Here is a 21,527-nt window from a genome sequence, read left to right on the forward strand (position 1 = left end):
TTATTATGTTCTTTTTATTAAGTGCATAATATTATGATTGTAGTAAAATTTTTCATTAATTTATTTAATAATGTAAAACTAACTTAGGTTTAAAGAAAATATTACAAAAATGTCATATAAATATACATTTTTTAAACAATTGGGTATATTTAAGGTATCTTAGAATAAATTTATAGACATTTATATGAGAAGCAGTGCTTTATGATTTGCCTATAAAGAAGACTGTACATCTGTTTGTATATGTGTGTGTATCTGTTTGTTTATATTTGTAATTGTATATAATGTTTGTTAATGTATTTGTATTATTTCAAATAAATTAATAAATAATTTATGACTGAATTTGTGTTTCTTTTTATCTGTGCAACTGTATAATATACGTATAATCTTCAAATAATAATATTCCTCAACTACGATATCTATATAAATACAATTAACACACACAACCTGTAAACACGTAATTTTGTTTATCAAATTCCTCTTGAAGAAAACTACTAGAGGAATCGCTGATTCTAAAGATATTCTAAATAAAATTAGATATGTATCAACATTGCAACTTGGTCTATAAAATATATGAAATGTAAAGTCTTGTAATATCTACCTGGGATCGATTCCACACTGGACACTAACAAAAAAAATTACGACCAAATTAACCTAAAAAACCTATTTGCTGTCTGTCCGAACCTATGTATGCTTAAATCTTAAAAACTATGCAACGTATTTTTATGCGATTTTTTAATTTACTGAGTGATTCTCTAAAAAGATTTTGGTATAATATAATTTATAAGATTTTAGTCAAACTGGTCGAAGCTGCGGGCGGAATACTAGTTGGTTGGCGGAATACTTATAAAGATTCTAAAACTCACGGGTTTCTAAATAATTAGCTTACCGCCCGCGGCTTCGCCCGCTTTGTCTAGAACCTAACAAATTAATAAAATATTATATACTAAAACCTTCCTCTTGAATCACTCTATCTATTAAAAAAAAACCGCATCAAAATCCGTTGCGTAGTTTTAAAGATTTAAGCATACAAAGGGACATAGGGACAGAGAAAGCGACTTTGTTTTATACTATGTAGTGACATAACATAGCTTTCATTCAATTTTTTTTCAACACCTCAAAACTGAATAGTTGAATACATAGATAAGATCAATTAAGTAAACGTAATTATATTTTATTATTATTTATTTATTTAAGTAAACGTAAAATATTTTACATGCTTCGGTTTTAGATAGGTAGTAATAAGGCTTAACCAAAACGTGCAAAAACAACTTCTGATATCCTTGTATTGTAAAATTAAAAATTTGTGTGCAATAAAGAATATATAACTATAACCTACATAAATCTGATCCATACACAGGAGGATAATAAAAAATTTAAAAATATTGAGTTATAATCAAAAACCGGCATCTTTTTTGGTTTTGTTGCGAAACGAATGAGCTCGATCATATTTTTAAGAATTATTTTTCGCAGTAAATTCAGTTCTTGAGTAGACACAATTATATATAAGTAGCACACAAAATTTCATAAAAATCTGTCCAGATGTTTTGGATTTTTATTTTTTACATAATATAAGTAGTCGATTAAGTTGAGTGGCGACCGTACGTTTTGAAGAAATAGAAATAATAGAATGTGTAGTATTTTATGTCAATCCTTTATCCTACCATAATTAAATGATTGTGATATTGTTATATCAATAATCAAATAGCACAAAATACTACACATTCTATTATTCAGTAAGCACCCAGAAATAGTTCAGCTTGTTCTATTTCTTGGTGCTTACTCAAATTAAAGTTTTGCTGCAACAGCAACTTCTAACATCTATTCGTTTGACTGTTACTTACTAAGGTTTAAACGCGTTTAAACGCGAACATTTTGAATTAAGGCGTAAATTTATACCTAGCTGTTCTGCTTATGATTTGGCTGATGTAATATTTTAATTCAGCTTTAGCTACATAATATACACTTACTACATAAATTTACACAATTTTACAGAGAGTGCAGGGTGACAGTTAGATTTTTATTTTTGTTTTCTAATGCATTTTAGATTATTAGGTTTTTTAGAAACACAGAAATAAATTACGCATTGTCATTATTTTATGAGTTCATTATATGGATTGATCTCTTGATATATTATAAAAAAATAAACTTTCTTTTATTTGTTTGTATATGTTTAATATTCTTGTATGGAATCTATGTTTGTAATTACAAAATATGAGTTTATAATATACTAGCGGTCCGCCCCGGCTTCGCCCGTGGTACATGACGTTTACGTTTTCTCTACATAAGAACCATCCTCGTACTTCAAGGAATATAATAAAAAAAGAATTATCGAAATCGGTTCAGCCGTTCTCGATTTATGCGCTTACCAACACATTTTGCGATTCATTTTTATATATAAGAAGATTATGTATTTCGTATTATGATAAATTACTTGTGGCTCCTCTTCTGGTATAATACTTACTTCACTGAATATACATAATAGGTACCAGCTGCAGCGTCGTAGAAACTTTTTCTGGAATGTGGAACACATGACTGATGCCACATGGTTAGGTGGGAAATATTGTAGCATAATTTTGTTTTTTTTTCCTTTAATATTTGTAACATTTTTCATTGATTATCCGCTGATATTGGTGTGATTGGGCGTGATACTTACTATTTATGTTTTTTTTGCTTTGACTTGTTTTTGTTATGTGTGAACATAATGATAAGATAAAAAAATGAAGTTGAATAAAATGAATTGTATTATATTGAGACCAAATGATAAACAGACGAAAATGAAATGTTTTTGGGATAAGCGTGGTCAACTCAACTCTGGAGTCTGGCGCCAAATAAAAGTATACAGTCTAACTATGTTAAATATCGGTTTTCTAGTTCTCAAAGAGTGTCTTCAAAAAAATATAAGTGTGGGTTAGTTTACCTATTTAAAATAGTAATTAATTTAGAGCTTGAGCGTTGAGAGTTTAAAAAAAAATCTAGTTTAATGTAATTAACGATCGATTTATTTGGAATAATAAAAACAAGTATTATGTGAAATTTCGTGTATGTTATACTTCTGGTAACCTAACTATACTGTGAAATATAGACTGATGTGTAGTACTTATTGATTATATTTATATTTTTAGCGACAGAATTATTGCATTATCCTAATGTATAACTATAAGTAGGTATATCACTTTTCAAGTTATTAAGTATATGTAAATAAGAAATTAATTCATTCATAACATTTATATACTTCTCGTATCACAGTGTTAGTTGCCATGCTCTTCGGGAACGGCTAGACCGATTTTTATGAAATTTTATATTTATATTCTTTATGTCTGATGTAAACTATGTTTATTACTTACTTAATTTACTTAGTGCTACGGGTGGTCTGGCAAAATAACTGTAAGGTCTTAATATCTTTAAAGTAAAAGGAGTGATAAATAAAACATCAAATTGTGTATCATTTTTATTTATTATACATAATAAATGTCAGTTGTGTTCGTTAAATGATAAAAGTAGGTACAGTCTTGGAAACATTAAAAAAAAATTATATAATTTACATAAAATTGATACTTCCAATATTCGCTACTACAGTAGCCCGATTATATACACACTTATTGATTAAAAAAATAAAAAAGTGACAATTCATACGGTTATATGGACCGTATTGGATAATTATGTACATAGGAATTATATGAGCACAAAACCTTTGGGCGTTCTAACGAGCGTGTTTTCAGCGTTTGGTTAGACATAATTTTAAATAGTTTTTAACAATCGCTTGTTACAAATAGCCAGATACTTTAAACGAAAAAAAAACGCCGCATTCAACACGCTCGTTAACGCCCCGCCCAATAGAAATAAACACCAATTGTTGACTAAGAATATTTCGTCGATTATAAATACTCTCGTCTTAAATTTATACAATTATTTTTTCACCTATCTATTCGATAACGCACATTATGTGCGATATTTATATATGTTCAACATACATACGTACGTTACATAACTATTTATATATATCTATCAGTTAAATCTGTGTTGCTATCATAATAAATTCTGATTTTACTAAAGTGATGATATTTTTATACTTTCATGATAATGGCAGGATTATGATAATGTTCGTTTTGACTAGGTTAAGAGCATTTTTTGAATTACCGGGGTGTTGAAAAAAAACAAATAAAATATGTAAATATTTTACATTCAGAAAACAATATTTTGCCTATTAAATGAAACGGTAATTTGCAGAGAAATATTATAACGTGGCCTGAAATAGGAAAATACTTAAACCTGGTAACACGAATAGGAAACAAATAAACGTAAGTACAAGGGTCGTCGGCACAAAATAAATATTTAGACATCTGCACGCACATATAACTATTAAAATTAACGTTCACTTTATACTATTATCATAAAATTTATCGGAAACATTAGAAGAACATTCGATTAAATGCAAAGAAACACAAACGACTACTAACACAAATTAGTCGGATCACTTCTACGCTTAAAAATTATGGACAGAATAACGTTCAAAGAAATATTAGATATCACATGCCGTCGTCGATTCGACGCCGTCGGGTCGCGGGGGATAGTCTATGGCGGGTCGAACGAAACACTACACGATCAACTATAAATAAATTATTTCAACCGTATTAAATGGCAACATTAATACTCCAACAGATTTCTAAACGGATCGAATCGTCGATCGATCGCGTATTTAAAAATAATGGCATCGTCTCGGTCGAGATCTCACTTAGCTATGTACAAGAGGGCGGTAAACACCGTTACATCTAGCTATACATCGTTTATACAGGGCCGGGGCCGGCAGCTGTCCGTGGACAGGGTCAGTGTGAATCAGGTGGTCGGGTCCTCTAACGGGCGGAACCGCACGAAGCCGTCCTGCGCCACCAGCATGGAGCCGGCCGGCTCGGGCAGCTCGTCCTGCGGCGTCGCGTACTCGTAGCTGCGCGGAGCCGCCTGGGGGGAGCCCAGCGGGTAGCGGGCCGCCGGGTCCTCCGTGAAGCCGTACAGGTCGGTGGACTTGGGCCGCTCGGGGTAGCCGTTGTGCTTGCGGCGCGTGCTGCCGGCGGGGGCGCCGCCGGGGGCGCCGGGGCTGGGGCGCCGCGCCGAGCCGCGGGGCGCGGGCCCGTCGTAGCGCGGCGCCAGCGTGTGCGCGCCCCCGCGGTAGGGCGCCGCGTCGTAGGGTGCGAACTCGTCGGGCGCGGCGTAGCCCGGCTCGTAGGGCGCGGCGCCCTTGTGCTTGGGGCGCGGCTTGCGGCGCGGGTTGCTGTTGGTGCGCGCGGACGCGCGGTCGTACGACGCGTGCTTGAAGTTGTGCGAGCTGCGGGTGGAGCCGCCCGTGTAGTTCTGGTTCTTGATGTCGCGGACGAAGTCCCCGTTGCTGCCGTACTGGATCACGTTGTACTCGTGGTCCAGCGGGTCGTCGCCCTGCAGGGACTGCATCGCCGGGTCGCAGTTGGAATAGTGATCGTCTGACGCGGATTCTATGCCATTGTACCCGGCCATGTTTGGATGGTGTTTGATCAAGTGATTCGTGACACCCTGACTAGATGTCGCGTTACTAGATTCCGTGGAACTGCTGTGACCGGCATTGGCTATCGAGCTGTGCCCGGAATAATTTTCGGTTCCGGAATTATTGTCGCAATTAGCGGCCAGCGTGTTGAGGTGGAACCCCCGGTGGTCGGCCGGTCCGCAACATTGGTCCGGAATGTTAGTATGATGTCCCGCGCTCTCGTATATCGGCTTGCCCGTCCGTAAAGTGTACGTGTGGAGATTAGTGTTGGTGTTACATATCGCCGGGTAGTCCGACTCGAACTGTTCGTTACTGGATCCTCCCGCGCAAGGGAATAGTCCTAAACCAGATATCTTTTGTCCGTCCGCTTTCTCGTGTTGCAGCGACGCGACTATCCCTACTTTGAGACTTATCACCCACGAAATAAGAGCTACTACGCTGATTTCTATCAAACGCAGCGAGAACTGATAGCCCCATTGCAGCCAATCGAATTTCGTCATATTGACTTGATTTATGCCGAATATTCCGAATATTTGGAGAGCCGCCATGAGTACGAACAACAGCGCGGTCGCTAAATTTATGTGTATCGCTTGATACAGGTTTTGGAACCCGTGAATGTACGTGTGACTCTTTTTCTGCAGCACCGCTTTGAGCATTTTATATACATACAGGTAGCAGAGGCCGAGAGTGAGGCACGCTATGATATAAATAATTTGACACGTTAGACCTAGTACCCTTTTTTCTACCCCCTGGGGCGTCCTATATATTGTATTACTACTCTCGAAGATATGCAACATTACGCACGACAGGAGATGGATGCCGCCCGCTATTATAATGGTCCGAGATCGGAACAGAAACGCGCAACACGTTGTCTTAAAGTTAATGCTATTCGTCAACAGAAACAATATCGTGCTAGAGAACGCTATGCTTAAGAATATTTCTGGCACGTGCAAGAGAATCTCACTGATGAATATCGGCAAGGAATTATTAATATTATACGGATCGTAGCACATGTAGAATATTCGCATCAAACAAACGAACACTAATATCAAATGTAAAATGATAAAGTAGTACTGAGTGAAGAGATGAGTGAACTTATTGTAGCAGATGATTTTGAATATTGAATACACGGCTAATATAGTGAACATGACGGTAGCTAGATATATGTGCACGTTCCACGCGAAGGGCCACGTGACGCCGGCCCTTTGCACGGGCCCGTTGTTTTTCGTGTCCTGTTTGAGAATCTTTTTATCTGAATTTACATTGGCTAAGTTATGATATCGCTCCGTGGACATTTCAGGGTCTTTTAGCTCGAAACCTATCGTGGTAGCTGGGGTGTAATCTTTTCTACTGTCATTTTTATCTTTAGTCGCGTATTGGAGATTTCGCCGCGTATTCGTTTCGCCGTTTTGGTCTATAATTAGCGGTCTATCTAGGTTGTTCATTTCTGGGTCTAGGACGGCGAGAACGCCCTCTGTGGAGACATCTTTGTTGTCGCTTATGGTGACTCCAGCATCCTTAGTCACAAAGACATCGTTTTTGGACGTTTTCTCTTGATTATGTTGAGGTTTAGCCGTGACAGTTCGTAGGAGGACATCAGGAATGTCTTCTTTTCTGCCATTGGAGCCGGACAGGATCCTGGATATCGTGGGGATGTTGAGGGAATTGGGAACGAAGTCGGTGAAGTTCGCTTGATCCGTGCCATGCTTGTCACCGTCTAGTTCATCAGGCTGAAATTAATAAAAAACAAAAATTATTATACATAAAAAGAAGCTGCTTTTTCAAGAGTTTTAAAAAATAAATCCTATTTTCTATAACAACAAATAAGTAGAAGTTTCTAAACTTTATGAAATGAAAAATTTATCAAAGCATTTTATAAAGTTATCAAAGTTTTTCTAACAAAGCTTGTCTATAATACCTTAAAAACATAAGTTTAGAATAAGTTGAGAAAATATTTTAAACAATTTTCTTCAAATTCTCTGTTACAGACATTACTTTTTAACTAAACATTTAACAATTAAAGTAAATAATTTGCACCATTAGACTAAAACTCATGGAAAGTGTTAGCAAAAAAGAGCGTGTGTGCCGTGCACACGTGTCAGAAGTGAAACATCTTTGGCAAGATTAAAGATACCAAAATCGTCACCTTACTCAATGACACGACCTTGAAATTTTACACTCAACGCGCCTAAAGTTTCACTTCAAAAATTGAAAAAGACTTAAATTTAATTTCTTGCCTTCACAGAATAGCCTACCTTATGGCTAGGTGTATTAAGGGCCTTTTTCTTGTGCGGCTCGAGGCCGGCGGGCGGCAGCGGCGGGACAGCTGGCGCGGGGGGAGGCGCCGGCACTTGCGGGGACGATATCTCCTGGAAATAGCAATTATACATTTTAACGGATTTTAAACGCGATTAATTTTCATTTGATACTTAAACGGTGCATGGTAATGGAAAAACGATATTTTTTGCGGTGGCCTTATCGCTTGTAAGCGATTCCTTCCACGCAAATAAGAAAGGAATACATAAAATAAAAATTATAAGTTGAAGTTTTTGATTTTCCCAATGCCCATTGATCTCACTAATATACTGCCTACTTGACTATATTTTAATTGTAGAAAATGCAGTGTGTACACTGTACAATGTAGGTCCATAATAACACTATACTAAGAATAAAAATATGTACTAAGTATATACCGGTGGTAAATAATAAATAAAAATATTAATCTACCTGATGACTATTAGAAAGTGCTATCGGATTTCTAATATAAAAAATAAATGAATGGTATTGAAGTGACATTATAGATTATATTAAAAGATCTCTTAAGAATAAATAACTAATCTTTAACATTGTTTACATAGATTATCCTCTAACTAACCTGTCCAGGAGGTCGTATAGGTATCCTCTCGTGGCCGGGCCCGAGGGAGGGCGGAGGGATGGGCCGCCGGTTGAGGTAGCTGTTCCCATCTGTGTTTGTGCCTGGAATTTTACCAAATTATCATTAGAGTGTGTCATTATCAGGATATAATATGTATTTATTGCCATGGAAAGAATATAGGAATAAGGAGAACTGTAAATGAAAATCTATATATGTATATAAAACTGAAAGGTGACTGATATAGTGATCTATCAACGCACAGCCCAAACCACTGGACATATCGGGCTGAAATTTGGCATGCAGGTAGAGGTTAGGACGTAGGCATCCGCTAAGAATGGATTTCCCGAAATTCTTGCGGGAACGGGGAAAAACGGGGATGCACGTACAAAGTCGTGGGCGGAAGCTAATTTATGATAAAAAGTTAAATCATTGGATTTTCGCAAGTATTTTCGAGTTTATTGAAGATAATGCTCGAGATTGACAATATTGCCATTATTTCAATATCTACATTTGAAAATTATTGTATTCACAATAACCCATAAATATTCATGGAAATGCATCGGTATTGTTTAATTAATTTAATTATTAAAGCTGATAAGCATACCCAACGTCCATACAAACAAACAGTGGGAGGACACGAGCATAAAGCAAAATAATAAAATCAACACCAATTAGTCCTATAAAAACCGTTTCAAGACCACTCGCGAGTCGAAAATTCACGAACAAAAAAACACTAGTACTCATAACTTGAACAAACATTCAGTAAATTAAACTTTAACATTCCAATTATTTCCAGTGACCCTCGTTATATTCGAAAAACAAACCAGTAGACGTAAAACAATATAATTTATTGTTAAAATACTAGAAAATGTTGAAAGTGGAAAGCAATTTAATCTCTCCGCGGTAAAAAGTAATGTGAATTGAAACATTTTTATTACAGAAATAGAAACAATCAGATGGAAGTCGTTGTGAATCGTGATTGTATTTAAGTTAGATGTTTGATTTTTTTTTACTTTAGTGTCAGCTAATTATCTTGTATAAATGCTATTCGTATTACTTAGTTGTTTAATCTACACATTATGTAAAGCTTACATTATTTTTGTATTGGCTAGCTTTATAATCTTTACAGTAAGTTTTAGTTGTCAAGTTAACTGTAAAGAATTAACTCTGTGCGTCAGCGAATTGTGTAAAATTACTGAGTGTGTCAGCAAATTGTGTAAAATTAACTCTATGCGTCAAAAATTGTTGAAATTGTATCAAAATAACTTTCTGTGTCAGCAAACTGTGAAAACATATTCTTGTGTCTTTAAATTGTGTATATTAACACTCTGTGTGTCATCGAACAAAACTCCACTAGCAATTAATAACGCTTACTTCTAAGTGTCTTGTCTGCGATTAATAAAAGTAACCTCTACGTATCAGTTTGTCAGCGACTGATATAATGCTTATCTCTAAGTGTCTACTTGTCAGCAAACAACGCTTACCACTAAGTGCCCACTTGTCAGCAAACAACGCTCACCTCTAAGTGTCTACTTGTCAGCAAACAACGCTTACCTCTATGTGGCGGTTTGTCAGCAAACAACGCTTACCTCTAAGTGTCGGCTTGTCAGCAAACGGGTTGCGGTACTCGGGCGGCAGGGGCGGCGTGAAGAAGGCGCGGCCGGGCGGCGCGTACGACGGCACCGCGCCCACGCCGGCGAGCAGCGCCGCGCCGTGGTGTGCTGGCGGTCTGTAACAAGATAATTATATCATAGATAAATATAAATAAAACTTATTATTAGCAAGTAACATTACATCTCAAAATATAGCCTAGTTCATTTGTAGAATCTATATAATTTCTATATCGCGATGTTCTTATTAAATGCAATGCGGATTATGTATAGCCTAGTTAATTTGTAAAATGGACTTAATTTTTATATTTTATGTGCTCATTGAATATTAAATCTGTTGTAATAAAAACAATTATACAATTAGATTTTAGCTCAATAGGAAGACATAGAACATTGTGTTTATTAAATAATTATATTGTAATAAAAGATATTCGTTGAAAATAAGTTGCTTTTATTTCGAAATATTAATCCTGTTTCATTTAAAAATTTAACAAAATAAGTCAAATCGGGACAAATCAGTTTTTTTTTTAAATATTGTTAATCCATTCTAGTTAACGTGCTAAAAGACTTCAAATATTCCAAATAAAGGCGGTTTAAACCGTTTCTATTCACAGCTAGGGTAACCACAAAGAGTTTTCGCACAATGCAACGCGTACAGAATAAACGTAGCCCAGTCTACAATACCTAGAAATAGAGTCAAACGTATCTGTTTATTCAAATACTGCGCCCAAATCTCAGCCAGTTTTCCAAAAGCACGTACTGAATTCTGAATAGCTTCGAATGAGACAGGAACGCTTTCCACCGTTTTAACTTTTCAATTCACTTGCATGTTATAATGTTAGAATATTTCTATAGCTGGGAATGGATAGATGCCTTATAAGTAGTGGACAGTTGAAAGTTTGGATTCTATTCCAAGTAATGGACATTCGACCACTTTATAGACTCGGTTGCAATATTTTTCAATAGAATGCTAAAAGGGGCTTCAAATGTGTTTGGAGAAGACACAAAAGGAAAATATAATTAACTAGATATCTACTACAAGATAAGATATATTTTAACGACAAGGAGTTGTAACTTTTCTCTTACTAAATTAATTAATTAATTAATTACTTACCTATGTAAATATTATATTGTTTCATTTTTTCTAATAAATCGCAAGTATTAAAACGAAGAATATAAAACGAATAAGTCGAGACATTTTTGGCTGTCTGGCAATAAATAAAAATATTAAGATTACATTGAGATTTATATGTCGTATTTGATATTAAACTGTCTGCTATTTTTATCAAATTATTTGAATTTATTTTTAGATTTATAATATGAGAGTTTATTTATTCCGAGATCTTAAAATACAGATATCACTATAATTATTGTCATAACGGCAAAGTTTTGCAATTAAGGGCACAGATAATCTAGAATATTTCCATAAAGTATTATTACGCTGAAGATGTTTAATTTGCCGTTAAAGTTTTAGTCTTGTAAAATAAATATTCCCTGTAAAAAATAAGATCTCAAATAATATCTAATTATCTAGAAATAAAACCTGTTAAAACTTCGTTACCTAATTATATAAGAAAGCCTTGAAGAAGTGAAAGTGCGATGTTAAAATTATGGCATGAATAAATTAATGTATTCAGAATTATTTTAATACTAGATTTCCGCCCGCGGCTTCGCCCATTTTCATAGGAAAACCAGCATAGTTCCCGTTCCCGTGGGGTTTCCGGGATAAAACCTATCCTATGTGTTAATCCAAGTTACCCTCTATATGTGTGCTAAATTTCATTGTAATCGGTTCAGTAGTATTTGCATGAATGAGTAACTAACACACACACACACACACACATCCTCACAAACTTTCGCATTTATAACATTAGTAGGATACGAAAAGGCTGAATTTCTGTACAAAGTAACATTACTTTATTAGTTATTCAATATCATGTGTTAGGATTTACACGAATTTGTATATTTGTAAGTTCAATTTTTTTGTACTTGAAAGTTTAGCTTAGGTTTTATTATATCAAGGTTCAATAGTGTTTCATCTTAATGCTTCCTAAAATTCAAATTCATATAGAATCACTTATAATTCAGAGCAATATAATATACCGAAAATAAATTATCTACATACCCAGGTACATATTTATTGTTAAAAAGTTCGACTTTGTAAGCGGAAAAATTTATGAAATGCAAATATAAAAGGTAACATAAACAATTTTCTAACTTCACCGAACCAATGTAATTCATTCATTTCAAAACATCAAATTCATCGAAAACTGCTAAATCGAAACAGTAATATTCTTAAAGTCAATGCAAATATCGTCCATTTTATATTAACCTTTCCCATGATACCATTTACAGATAAACCGATGTCCATGTATGTTGGTTTTTTTCTTTATAATGGTGTGGCTATACAGGGCTAACGAATTGTTCGTAGAACGTTCGCGAACGAAGAACTGTATTAAATAACTGTCAAATCAATATTGGAAAGTTCCGTAGCAGTAATAAAATTGTAGGAATAGCTAATGTTACGGTGACCTTATTAGCATCTTTTAATTAATATAATCGTTTCAATAGTACTGAGGTATTTTTTTTTTACTTAGTATAAATCTATTTACTATCACAAAATCAATAGTTGTATCAAATTCCCTTTATTACACAAACATAATCTACTAAACACTAGTACCGCTCAATCATAACATCATCTAGCTAAAGCATTTTCCTATTACAAAATTCTTTGCTATCTCCCTGTGTGGACGTCGCACAACCGAGAAAAAAATTGGCACACTGCCAAGCCACTACGTTTATTTTACAAACGCTAACCGCATTTTAATGAAAACGCGGAAAAAATTTAATCTGTCCGACACAAGCTTTGTCCGTCGGGACAAACGTAATAATTCGCGTATTAACACTCTTCATGTTGTTTTGGACGTTTGAAAACGTTTCTGAATTATATGGCTTTGTGTTAATGCGGCACTTTTGTCACGCGTGTAATAATATATTATTAATGTACAATGTTTTTAACGATTGGCTTATGTAATTGAATATTGATGATTAATGGACTCTCTTCACAAAGGGCAGCGTTGGGAGAGTAGCCTAATAGTAGGTAGAGAGAGAGTAGATTGGCCGTAATTGTGGATGTTTAATAATAATCGCCGTAATGGCGGCAAACATCGACGATCATTTGTTGGGCCAACGCTACCCATTGTGAAGAGGCCCATTAAACCTTCGAAAGCAAAAGTATCCTGTATGTAGTGCCTAAACAATTGAATATAAAATTATTTACGCAATTGTTTACCCACACTCGACCGCCAATTTAAACGTAATGCCAATTTTTTACGCGAAACGACCGCTCTCAATACAGCGAAATTATTATTCCATAGCAATGCTCCATAAATATTAACAAAACACCGAAATTTGAACAAAGGGAAGGGTGTACAGATGAAAATTATAGATTTCATGGTCCCGTGCGCTGTGTGTGAGCCAACAAATAATATGGTTCCGTAGTTATTGTTCTACATTCTATATTTATTTAAAAAGAAATCATTTAGTTGAGAGTAATATTTCCAGGTCGCGTCATGCCAATACCGTCACGTCATGGAGTAATGCGAAGATTTTTGGTATCTTTGAATATTACCAAAGAAGTTTCACTTCTGACACATGTGCTCGGAACACACGCTCTTTTAAAATATTTTTTGTATATTATCTGTGTTTATAAATTGTGTACCTTACCTCCTAAGTATTAGCTAATGAGCGACTTAAAAACTTGATTTATTACCTTGTTTAAATTCACTCCGCTCGCTGTAAATTGTTAGAAGCTTCGGGTTAAGTAATTTAACGAATAAATCAGGTTTTAAATCTTCAGAATTAATTCATTCTTCAAAATAATAGATGTATTAAGAACAAAAGAATAGGGTAATTTAAAAAAAATTATAAAACTACCCTCCCTAACTTAAGTTATTTATAGTATGTACCTATATTAAATACTTCCCCATTCCTTGTGTTAAGTCAAATTTCATTATTAATTAATACCAATAAATTTATAATTACATTTCTCGTCTTTGTATACTAGTGGAGGAAGTATTTATTCAACTCTTGTTAATAATATATGGGATATGAATATTCATATTATGTAATGACATTTTAATTAAAATGTTTTGTAAACTATGTTTTATTTATTTATACTAATTCTCTATTACATGTATTTGAATAAAGAGTTATCAGAATGATGTTTAAAAAGAAAAATGTATAGCGTAGATAAAAGAACCTATCATATTTTAAAAACCTTAGCGAAAAATAAACAATAAAAATTACCAAGATTTAAAAGACGATCCTTTCAAGTAAATAGCAAGAAAGTTTAAATCGTAGAAATTAAAATCTCGAAACGGGAAAAAATACAATTGTCAAGTGCTTAAATGCTTTCAAGAAGGGGTCGGGGGTTCGATTCCAGCCACAATGGAAACAATGCCGGGTGAGATTAATAGTGGTGCCGGGAATTGCAGCGGTGCAAGTATCCAGGCTTTTGTAAAATATCCGGTTTTGGTGTGGTGCAAGGTATGAGCGAAAAATCGGTCATTAATAATAATGACCGATTTTTCGCTCTATAAAGAGCAAACTTTTATTTAACAACAATTATTTGTTGTCTATTTCTATTTTCAGGATGATGTCATGTAGCAAGTTAATGTTGTGCTTAGATCGTAAGATTTAAAAGATACTGGGTTCGATGCTCGGTAGTAAGTGGTAGTAATTGAATTATATATCAATTTAAATAATGGTTTCCTAATACGCTTCCATTTCGGTTTATTTTATTTAATGGTTTGATGGTATGATACACCGATTAATTTAACTATGAAAATCAGAGATTTTAGGTAGACAATGTTAAATACCAGATACTATACAATAGATTATATTATAATAAGATTTCTTCTTATGCCTTTATTACCTGACTTACTATATTACTTCTATCAACTTTCCATGAACACCTACTTGTTCGATAAAAATCGCTTAAGCTTATAACTTAAGCATTAACTTGAAGTTTATACATTTTGACGACGCGGATTAATATCAATCAGCTTGAGCTGGGATTTATAAAATCGAGTCTAATCCCACTTTCCGAGATTACTTTGACAGATATGTGGATTTTCAATGTAAAGTGCTTTCATTATAATATGACTCTTGTGTTTTATAATTCATGTTTAATGAATTTTCTAGTATTATTAATTATAATGAGTGGGTATTTGTTTATGTACTTATATCTTCTAATTAATATATTTAAATTGTATGTATAGGTGCAAAATATACATGAAATAACACTTATTTAAGAAATTATCTGACTCAGTTATTTAAGAACAATAGGTTCTATCTTCGACGTTTTTGCGTAATTGAGTATTTAAATGTCAGCTATTAGGTATGTGTTATAAGAACTACAAAATAAAACTACATAATTATATCCTTAAAATATTACCAGCCCTTTTGTTTAATTTTAATTAACTCTCTATTGTAATAAATTATAATAAAATTTTCGTCTCCCCCAATAAATAATTTCATTTAAGTAGGTATTACGGTACTTATTAAATAAAGAGTCATTTTTAATTACAACCGATACGATATTATCTAAAACTTCTGTAAATATTTCTATTCTGTTCTTGTTACATAGACCATTCTTGCAAGTACACATTAAGGGATTTATTAAAAAAATAGGCAACGTTTGCCTTCCACTATTTAAATTCTAAATTTCGTCTAAATCGATATAGTAAAGAGTAAGCCTTTCATATTTATAATATAAGCATGCATAGCTATAAGCTTATACAGAAGATTTTATGTCACAATTCAAGTTGAAACGCTTATAAAATACAAAATAAATATAAGAAGCAGGTGACGTAAGGTGCATTACAAAGGAATTTAGCAAATCCACCCTCAGGGGTGAACGACGGGGGTAAAAAGATTGGGGATGACGTCACATTTTCATGGAGATTTTTGCAAGCTGAGATATGCATATATTTTTGTATTTTCTATTTTATTGTAGTTATAAATTGCTTTGCGACTTATATTTTATACATTATTTAAGTCATGAGTGTCCATTTATTAGTGAAAGTAAGTATATTTATCGCAGCTTTTTATCCCTTAATAAAAAGTAAATACATTATCGAGTTATTTTTCATAAATAAAATAACAACAAAGAAAGCTTTTAAATGTGTTGAATAGATTCAATATCAAACGCGTAAAATAAAGCAAAAATTACGAAACACGAAACATTTTTCACGCCATAAATAATTTTATAAAAGAAATATTAAATGTCTAGACTTGATTTATTTATGGCCTAGCGCCAGGACAAAAGCTGCAGAAGTTTTGAGCTACTTTAAGACTGGCTGATATTAAATTTTAATAATTTAGTAAATAAAATAAGAGCTTACCTATTTCAGTATAGAATTTTATTGTAAGATAATTTTTCAGTTAGGTATTAAACATTGACGATAACTTAGGTACGCATCTTTCTCAAGAATCGTTAATTTTACAGTTTATAATACGTACAAAACTAGCCAATTAAAACTTCTACCAATATTTTCATAGAACTACGACATTAATCCGACTTCCTAAAATTACCAAAACCTTTTAAAAACTACCTCAGATGAAAACAAAACAAAAAACCGTTCACATAATCAAACATGAACGAAATCTTTAAAATCAAATGAACTACACAACAATGTCTTTAATTACGAAACGACTCCACGACGTCACGTCACGGTGTTCACGACGTGACGATACGATTTGCATAATCGGAACGGTAATCGCCGTCCTAATCTGTAAAATTACGCAACGCGGATCTTCGTCAGTGTCATCAGATCAGTTGTGCCATGGATCTGCTATCTGTGTTATATTGCATATGGTACCTACTTGATCGGTAGCCGAGTAACAACCATGTGGACATGAAGTTTACAATTTATTTCATACAGTTCTAATCAGCTGTTCATGTAAAATTCTTTTATGTATATAGTAGAAATTTTACTTTAGGACATTCACCACTTTTGCTAATAACTGGCGACACCTAAAACATCAAACCTATGTACATAAAAGTAGCTTTTACAACAAAATTTACTAAGCGATTACACTACAATGTCCTTAACGTCTAATACAATAAATAACGTCATGAAATTCCAAAATAATAGGCTATAAAACTAGTTTATCATCGAGTTTACGAGAAACTTTTATAAGTTAATTTAACGAAATATTCTTTGTATCAGTTTTTTGTACAAGATTATAGCATGTTAGGAAAGTTATAAATAACGTTACAAAGAGCCCACAAGGAAAAAGAGAAACACAAACAAAAACGCAAGTGCGGATTCTAAAAAAACAAAATTATCATTAAATTCAAATGTAACTTGCCGGTCCCAACCCCTCGGGCAGAATTGCTTCCGTTAAATTATTCATCGGTAAAAAACGATTTTTTCCAACACCCATCTGTCTAAACCATCCCTAAGTATATATTCTAAATTAAGAGAAAGTGCTGTATTTATAACCTCAATTTAATAACGTGTGAGGATGGTTTTCAATATCATAATATTATGTGACTCTCGGTTCCTTTGTTTCAATAACAACCATTCTTTGTTTGATTTGGATTTGGGCAATGTAACGAATACTAATTCATTTTAAATAATCATGTCATCCTGGCCTTCTGAAAATAACAAATAATATGTACATTTTATTTGCTGCTTGATGAATTATACATGAAAGATTGTAAGTTTGTACCAATTTTTGAAAAATTCGTTCAACATGGATAACGTTTTGTGGACAAAGATTATAAAGTAAGAGTAATCAGTTATTTTAAAATTCAATACCTAATGGCTCTAACTATGTAGATTCGCAAGATAAATACACAATAGAAACATTTATTAATTATTTACTATAATAATAACATCTTACTAATTCTAGCGTCCAGTTTAACCGTGCGGTTATTGTTAGATTAGGACAAGAGTTAACTTATAGGATCGATAAGTCACGAGATAATTGAAAGCTCAAATTACAATCTAACTGCATTAACATTCAGTGGTCGATTGATTTGTCGTGAATACTAGATGCTTTTGGTATTATATAGCCTAAGGTTATATATATACGTAAATACTAGAGAACAAGTCTTAAAATGTATTAGGTACTGTATTAATCCGCTTATTGTATACTTTTAAATATTTTTAGCATGCTGTGGTATTTAAAATTATTAAATAAATAAAATAGAAATTATGAATGATGACACATTAAAAATGTAGAGCCAAATATGATGAAATAATTTTAAGTGTGTAAATGGTAGGTTTAGTTTAAAAAATATGTAATGACGATTCAAAAGTGCTTCTAAAAGAAGTCTAATTGAATAAATAAATGTTTGAGTTTGAGTTTGAAATGTCGAAAGGTCTTAAATTTAGATACTAGGTAAAGGTTAAATTGAAGTGCGTAATTAAAAATGTCACGAACAATTATATCGCTAAGCAACGTGATGAAAAGTTACAATTCTCTAGATAAGATCTAGTTGGTTTCTAGAAAAATATATTCTTTTGCGGATGGAATGAGGGTAATCTAAGAATAATATCTTTTCCGTGAAATGTAGTTTATGAGTAATTGTGCTTTATTTAACATGAACTTTTCCTAGAATAAAGATACAAAGGTACTCATTTTAATAATACAGAATGGAAGAAACAATTAAGTTACAATAATAGTACAATGATAATTTTTTTAATTTATATATCCGCATTGTTGTTGAATAACACGAAAACTACTGAACCAATTCGATTAAAATTAACTAATCAGGTAGGTAACGTTCTCAACAAAACACAATTTATTTTCAGCTAATACCTAAATCTGACAATTTCGCAATAAAACATATAAATGTAGAGAATTAGCAATAAAAATAACGAAAGCGCAATGCATTATACCAAATTAGGTTTCCAATACCGATATAAATACCGATACATATTGGTATATACCGGTATATAGCATCGGAATGTCATGTTCACATGTGGCCTACATAATCTAGGTACCCTGCCAAATGTCCTTGCGTATTATAGCGAAATGAGAAATGTGACAATGCAGATGTTTTTGTGGATTTCTGTCCCTTATGGGGTTTGGGACGATAATGTATCTACTACTATTTTACTATACCTAAAAGTTTTTAGTATTATTTGTTAGTAAATAAAAAAAATCATAGATGTTAGAAAAGGTAAATATGTATCGAATAAGTATCTTATATCAATGCCATAACATAAAACCTTTTCCTATCTTTTTTATTACAGCCCGAAGTATAATGCTAAATTTAATCCAAATCAGTTCAGCAGTATTTGCGTAAATGAGAAATAAACATCTTGTTAACTAGGTAGCTTTACGCTGTACACACTTGAATTTTCGTAAGTAGGTTTTCATAATGCTCTGCTTTCACTTGACTTCTTTGATAAACAAGTAGAGAAACAGAATACAGTTATTCAGATTATTTCCACGTGCAATACTTAGTATTTATTTTTAGTCTTAAATATGTATATTTTCAGTAAAATTAAGATCTATAAATAAATAAGGAAAAGAATTGAGATAATAAAAAACGAAAGATATAAATTATTGCAGGAAATGACTACTCAAACTACACTTTCATTAATAAACATCACAAAAATACTTCGCGAATTCAAAACTGTGCCATCTCTTGTAACTATAGGGTTGCCGCTAGGGGAAAACTTAAACTACAGCGATAAAATAACATATTATATTTCAATGTAATATCATCGTATACCTATTTGTTTATTTTGAACGATACTTTTAAAAGACTGAAAGAATATTTCATTAAAGCATACTTACTACTATAATAACTATGACAATTTAATCAATAGTAATCTTATACATACCATTACGCTAATTGAAGTTTCCTAAACAAGAATAGAACGAACAAAGGTTTTTCTTTCCTTCTAGCTTTCTTTACATTCTATCTTGAACTCCAAGTTTCTTCCATCATTTTTTTTAACCTTAATTTCACGTTTCCTTATTTCAAAAACCTGTGTAGTGCCAGCCCTACCCCCCATCAATCACTGCGGCGCCAGGGCCCACAAACTTCACTATTTAGCGTCCCATCTTATTTGAATCAAAACTTTCTATTGTGCTGCTGATGGGCCCAAGTTTGAAATAAAAAGGAAAGAAGCAACTTTGCCCTTTGTTCGATCTGCAAAATGTTTCCCCTAGCAATGGCTATTGGAATATTCTTTTCGAGGACATTATGGATTCGTTGGGCATTGAATGGATTTGTTTGTGAGACTGTCTTTTCTAATTTGTAATTAAGTACATAATAGTGAATATGAATGTATTCACATATGTTTTGCTTATTAATTAAGTATAAGGCAGCTAATTTTTTTTTTGTCGTAAACCGTGGTTGAACTCACCTCCCAGTGTTGAGATTTAGAAACTAACCATTATAGTTACCAACGAAGATCTGCATAATGCACAATAATAAAATACAAGAAATTAATGAACTTATTAATTAATTTCTTAGTTACATAAGTATTTCGTTAAATTTTATTTTGATTTCATCTCTACTGTTACGAATATAGCGAACAACAGTTAAACATATCATTCATTCGCTATGTAAATAATCGCACACTTTAATTTATATGTATGTACCGTTGTACGTCACGAATCATTAACCCGATGTCGATTAAATCGATATTATCTCACAGCAGTCCGATTCTATCAGTCGATAGTCGATTATTCGAGATATCCTGGAATAGACTTGCCTATAGGATTATTTTGGAATTAATCCAGAAGCAAATTGTGTTGTGAAATGTAGTTTTAAAAGCTTCACTGTTTTGGGATATAATGTGTTTGTTTGTTATACTTGTGAAAGCTTATTATGGATGCTAATTCTATAGGGGAACGTGTTTTTGTAACAGTAATCTATAAAAGCGAAGCGGTACTAAAACGAAATTTAATGGTTGCAAAATGACAAAATTATATTACGTCTCTTTATCTATTTTTAAGAATAGTTATGCGACGTTTTCTCTAGGGAGTTATTTCAAAAATGGCGAAAGATATATTTTTTAAACATGTATTAAAATGTACAAAATACAACCAGTATAATGATTTTAATTATGTAGGTATTTTGCATTTTAGGATTGTTATAAAACTTCAAATCATTAAAATTTAAAATAATCTTGTTAGTAAAGTATTAAAAATGATTCAAAATTTAGCCAACATAACCCGATGACAATTTGAAATAATGAAATGCTTAAATATCAAGGCTAATGTGTTATGTGAATAAGTTGCAAATAAGTTACAAGTATGCAAGCAATAAGTAACTTATGCTAATCGAGATGCTCTTAGGAAATATTATTTTGTGCAAATGGCTCTCGTAATATTAGCGGGTTTATTATTTTAATTGTGAGGCGGAATGTTTATTCGTTTTTGGGGTTCCGTTGTAACAACATTCAGGCTGTATATATTTTTTTTGTTTTACAAATTGTAGGAATTCATTCTTGTACAACAACGTAGATACTTACTCGTTTTTGGTATTTTTTCA

The 21,527-nt window shown here is 33.1% G+C and overlaps 1 protein-coding gene across 2 annotated transcripts in view; it reads right to left on the reverse strand.

Moving 5' to 3' along the window:
• Positions 1–3,435: 3,435 nt before the first annotated feature.
• Positions 3,436–21,527, reverse strand: part of LOC149898051 (uncharacterized) — a 370,187-nt gene continuing 352,095 nt past the window's right edge. For both annotated transcript variants that reach the window (XM_090115790.1, XM_090115791.1), the window contains 4 exons: positions 9,977–10,116; positions 8,388–8,488; positions 7,768–7,881; positions 3,436–7,242 (listed from right to left, as the gene is read on the reverse strand). In XM_090115790.1, coding sequence (XP_089971916.1) covers positions 4,834–7,242; positions 7,768–7,881; positions 8,388–8,488; positions 9,977–10,116 — 2,764 coding nt within the window. In that variant the 3' untranslated portion in view covers positions 3,436–4,833. The remainder of the gene's footprint in view (positions 7,243–7,767; positions 7,882–8,387; positions 8,489–9,976; positions 10,117–21,527) is intronic.

This window comes from Colias eurytheme, chromosome 24 (assembly GCF_061535395.1).
Source record: "Colias eurytheme isolate Ceu_HAF_F1 chromosome 24, ilColEury1 Martin Lab GWU primary, whole genome shotgun sequence".
NCBI lineage: Eukaryota > Metazoa > Arthropoda > Insecta > Lepidoptera > Pieridae > Colias > Colias eurytheme.